The sequence below is a fragment of the Coenobita brevimanus genome, chromosome 11, assembly GCF_032717465.1.
Source record: "Coenobita brevimanus isolate Jiangsu-jjx chromosome 11, ASM3271746v2, whole genome shotgun sequence".
Classification (NCBI taxonomy): Eukaryota; Metazoa; Arthropoda; class Malacostraca; order Decapoda; family Coenobitidae; genus Coenobita; species Coenobita brevimanus.
This window is the reverse complement of record NC_136964.1, coordinates 9,314,096-9,318,848: the sequence shown is the minus strand read 5'-3', so window position 1 is coordinate 9,318,848 and position 4,753 is coordinate 9,314,096. Positions and strand designations below refer to the sequence as shown.

At 44.6% G+C, this 4,753-nt stretch overlaps 1 protein-coding gene across 1 annotated transcript in view; it reads right to left on the bottom strand.

Annotated features, from left to right (window-relative positions):
- Positions 1–265: 265 nt before the first annotated feature.
- Positions 266–4,753, bottom strand: part of LOC145410902 (dipeptidase 1-like) — a 7,729-nt gene continuing 3,241 nt past the window's right edge. Inside the window, exons 4-10 of the mRNA XM_080280958.1 lie at positions 4,732–4,753; positions 4,400–4,454; positions 3,285–3,461; positions 3,032–3,116; positions 1,726–1,801; positions 964–1,102; positions 266–367 (exon numbers count right to left, since the gene is read on the bottom strand). The exon at positions 4,732–4,753 is cut by the window's right edge and continues 129 nt beyond it. Coding sequence (XP_080137084.1) covers positions 266–367; positions 964–1,102; positions 1,726–1,801; positions 3,032–3,116; positions 3,285–3,461; positions 4,400–4,454; positions 4,732–4,753 — 656 coding nt within the window. The remainder of the gene's footprint in view (positions 368–963; positions 1,103–1,725; positions 1,802–3,031; positions 3,117–3,284; positions 3,462–4,399; positions 4,455–4,731) is intronic.

Sequence of the window (4,753 nt, the reverse complement as noted above, 5' to 3'; positions counted from 1 at the left end):
TCAGAGGCTTGATCTCAGAGCCCCCTTGATCTCAGAGGCTTGATCTCAGAGCCCCCTTGATCTCAGAGGCTTGATCTCAAAGTTTCCGGATCTCGGAGGCTTGATCTCAGAACCCCCTTGATCTGAGAGGCTTGATCTCAGAGCTCCATTGATCACAGAGGCTTGATCTCAGTCCCCTTGATCTCAAAGGCTTGATCTCGGAGGCTTGATCTGAGAGCCCCCTGGATCTGAGAGCCCCTTGATCTCAGAATGGGCTCAGTGTGGCCTACGGGAAGGCCCAGGGATTGACACAGTCCAAATGTCCTTCTAAATCCTCAGGTGGAATATTGTCTTCGTAGGGAGTCTCACTCATCAGGCTGTCCCGCACCTGTGTAAAGTGAAGACTATGTTAGTATTCTATTTAGCATTTTATAGTACAATAGAACGCAAAAGTGAAGGGTCCAGTGTCTTAAATGATCTATCTATCTATCTACCTATCTATTTATCTATCTATCTATCATCAGGCTGTCCCGCACCTGTACAAAGTGAAGATTATATTAGTATTCTATTTAGCATTTTATAACCAGGTGTACAACAGAACGAAAAAATGAAGGGTCCAGTGTCTTAAATGATCTATCTATCGACCTATCTATCTATCTATCTATTTATCTATTCATCTATCATTAGGCTGTCTCGCACCTGTACAGATTGAAGATTATATTAGTATTTTATTTAGTATTTTATAACCAGGTGTACAACAGAACGAAAAAGTGAAGGGTCCAGTATCTAAAATGATCTCTCTGTCTATCTATCTATCCATCTATCTATCTATTTATCTATCTATCTATATGACACCCTCACGAAACATTATTTATTATCATTATCATCATCATCATCATATCAACGTGGACAGTTACCATCTTCACCATCACCACCACCACAATCACCACCACTACCACCACCATCACCACCACCACCACCTACCTCCTCAACCTCCCTCAAAACTCGTACAAGGTTGAGTCCAGCCAGCTTCCGGAGGTCCTCATCGCTCCAGGTGGGGTCAAGGAGCAACTCGGCAAAGAGGTAAGGATATTTGCTTGTGTCTTCCAGTCCGATCGGCACGCTGGGTGGTTGTAGGGGCAGAGTTATGATTATTATTGTTGAAAGTTGGGTATTACTGTTAGTGTTAATAAGACTCCACGAGAACTTGCTCCTGCGGAGGGCTCTCGCGCTGCTATAATATATTTTAGTTATAGCTACAGGCAAAACATTCTACGCAGATCCTATGCCGGGGCCTGGAGCGTCGTTTTTTGGTCAAAATGTGATCGCTCATTACATATAGTTAAAGTTTTTCAATCGTGATGGGACCAAGGTTTTGCACATCAGCGATTTTGTTGCGATTTTTGTGCCACTTTTGATGCGATTTGAATGTGTATTTTTGGCTGCCTAAGATACACACACACACACACACACACACACACACACACACACACACACACACGGCTAATGCTATAGTATATTAGATGTAAATAATTAGTTATTATTTTCAATTTTTATTATTATTATTAGTAGTAGTAGTAGTAGAAGAAGAAGAAGTAGTAGTAGTAGTAGTATCATTAATATCATTATTATTATTATTATTATCATTATTATTATTATCATTATTATGATCGGCGTGGACATTTATCATCATCCATCATCATCAATTACGGTGCCAACTCTCCTCTAAGTATTTCTATAACTCACCTCCTAATACCGTCAAAGTCGCTTCCTATCCCAAGATGGTCTGGCCCTGTTATGCTGCGGATGTAGTTGAGATGGGCTGTGGAGAGACTAACTAGGAGTGAGGAGGGGTACAGCATCATCATCAGTACCAACACCATAATTATCATCGTTATCGTCATCAACATCATCGTCATCATCATTGTCATCGTCATCAACATCATCATCATCATCATCATTCTCATCATAATTATTACTATCGCCAACAACATTACCATCATCATCAGTTATCGTCATCAATATCATCATCATCATCATTATTACGACCACCAACACCATCATTATCATCATTATTACAAGCACATCACTATCAACATCATTATCATCACCACCATCATCATCATCGCCATTATTACAACCACCAACACCATCACTATCATCATTATTACCACCAGCACCATCATCATCACCACTACCACCACCACCATCACCATCATTATCATCATCATCACCACCACCATCACCATAACTCAGCTGCACAGGAGCGAGGTCAGTTTTTGGTCAAATTAAGGAAAAATTAGATAATGATAGCTATATCGTCCCCCGCCAGTTAAAAAATAAATAAATAAATAAATCTAGCTCGAAAAAATATATCTCTTAAGTTCAATTATAGATTTTTGGGAGATAAAAAGGAGAAAAGAGAAAATATAGCAACGGAGTGAAAGGTTAAAAATTTTGGCGGGAAACTCCAATATGTAAACACGGCGGCCATATTTGTGACGTCACTGCACGATAGTATTGTGATTCCTACCCTGACGTATGGAAGCAAGGCGTGGACCTTGCAAGAGGGGAACAAGTCAAGAGTGAGAGCAGTAGAAATGAGTTACTTGAGAGGAGCATGTGGAGTGACATGGAGGGACAGGTTGACGAATGAAGAAGTGAAGGAACGTTGTGGGGTGGATGTGGATGTGGTTGAGAAGATTAGGAGAAATACTCAGGTGGTTTGGGCATGTGGAGAGAATGGAGAATGAAAGACTGACTAAGAGGGTATATGTAGGTGAGGCGGAGGGAGGGAGAGGGAGGGGTAGACCGAGGATGAGGTGGAGGGATGGAGTTGAGAGGTATATGAGGGAGGGGGGTGATTTGGGGGGAGGGTAGTCAAATGGTGGGTGACAGAGCGACTTGGAGGCGCTTTGTCTGCGGCCACCCTTTGCGGGATTAGGGCGTCGGGCTATAGATAGATAGACTTTCTTTTTAGACGGCGGCCATATTTGTGACGTCACTTCCTGTTTACACGGCCATATCTCTGACGTCACTTCCTGCTACTCACCCACAACGTCCTGGATGGTTGCTTGTTCGTTGTCTGTTAGGAAGTCAGGCACGAAGGTTACCATTACCAATCCACCGTTACTAGGCTGTGTGGGAGAGACGGGAAGAGCGTTAATTTTATCATCATCACTGTTATTATTATTATTATTATTATTATCGCCACCACCACCACCATCATCGTCATCCTCATCATCACCACCACCACCACCACCACCACCACCACTATCGTCATCATCACCACCACCACAACTCACCATCGCCTGCAGAACATCATCGGGTACATTTCTGGAGGCGTTAAAGACTCCACGAGCATTACTGTGAGAGAAGATGACAGGGGCTCGGCTGACCAAGATGGCGTCCCTCATCGTCTCGGCTGATACGTGTGAGAGGTCAACCAGCATCCCAAGACGGTTCATTTCCTTCACTACGATCTGTAAAGAAGAGACTGGGGCTTTTATCTTCCTAACACCTCTTCCTAAGCGATTTATTCTGCTCATCACCCCTCTTGTAACACCTTAGCTGATACGTAAGGCAACCAGCATCCCAAGACGGTTCATTTCCTTCACTACTATCTGTAAGGATGAGACTTAAGCTTGTATCTACCAAACACCTCTTCCTAAGCGATTTATTCTACTTATCACACCCCTTACACACCTTAGCTGATACGTAAGGAAGAGAATAGGTGATGTGGATATAACAGTACACAATCTATACCCTGTCTATTTTATCTTGGCCTAAAATTGCCATCCCTCCATCTAGAATGCTGAGTTATAACAACAGATCACACTTTATATTACACTAGCTTGGCCCAGATTTTCGTCCTTTTGCAGCTTTTTTCACGTAGATCACTCCTCCCTTCTGCTCCTTCTCCCCTCCTCCTTTTCTCTCCTCCCTCCCTCTCACTCCCCAGGGTCCCTCACTTTACTCCCTCCCTCTCACTCTTCCCTCTCCTAACATTTCTTTCTGCCTCTCAACACACTCCCCATCCCTCTGTTCTTCTCCTCTCCTCACCCCCTCCCACTTACCCCCTCACTCCCCCACTCCCTCACTCCCCCACTCCCTCCCTCCCCCACTCCCCCTCTCACTTTCTCCCCACTCCCTCACTCACTCCCTCCCCCACTCCCCCTCTCACTCCCTCCCCAACTCCCCCTCTCACTCCCTCCCCCACTCCCCCTCTCACTCCCTCCCCCACTCCCCCTCTCACTCCCTCCCCACTCCCCCACTCCCTCCCTCCCCCACTCCCCCTCTCACTCTCTCCCCACTCCCCCACTCACTCACTCCCCCACTCCCCCTCTCATTCCCTCCCCCACTCCCCCTCTCACTCCCTCCCCCACTCCCCCTCTCCCTCCCCACTCCCCCACTCACTCACCTCTCCCCAGGCTGTCAGACCATCGTGTTCTGGGTCTACACTGCAACTGTCAGCCCTGATGATCAAAAAAATAAATAATCATCAAAATATAATCATCAACATCATTATCGTCTCCATCACCATCATTACCATCATTATCATCATTATTATCATCGCCATTATTATTATTATCACCATTATCATTATCATCATTACCATCATCATTATCATCACCATCATCATGAAGAAGGAAAAAAAAACTAAGCACAATTTCGAATAGCAAAAAGGAAAAAATGAGAGAGAGAGAGAGAGAGAGAGAGAGAGAGAGAGAGAGAGAGCACATTTCTACATACCAAGGCGTATTACAAGAGTGGG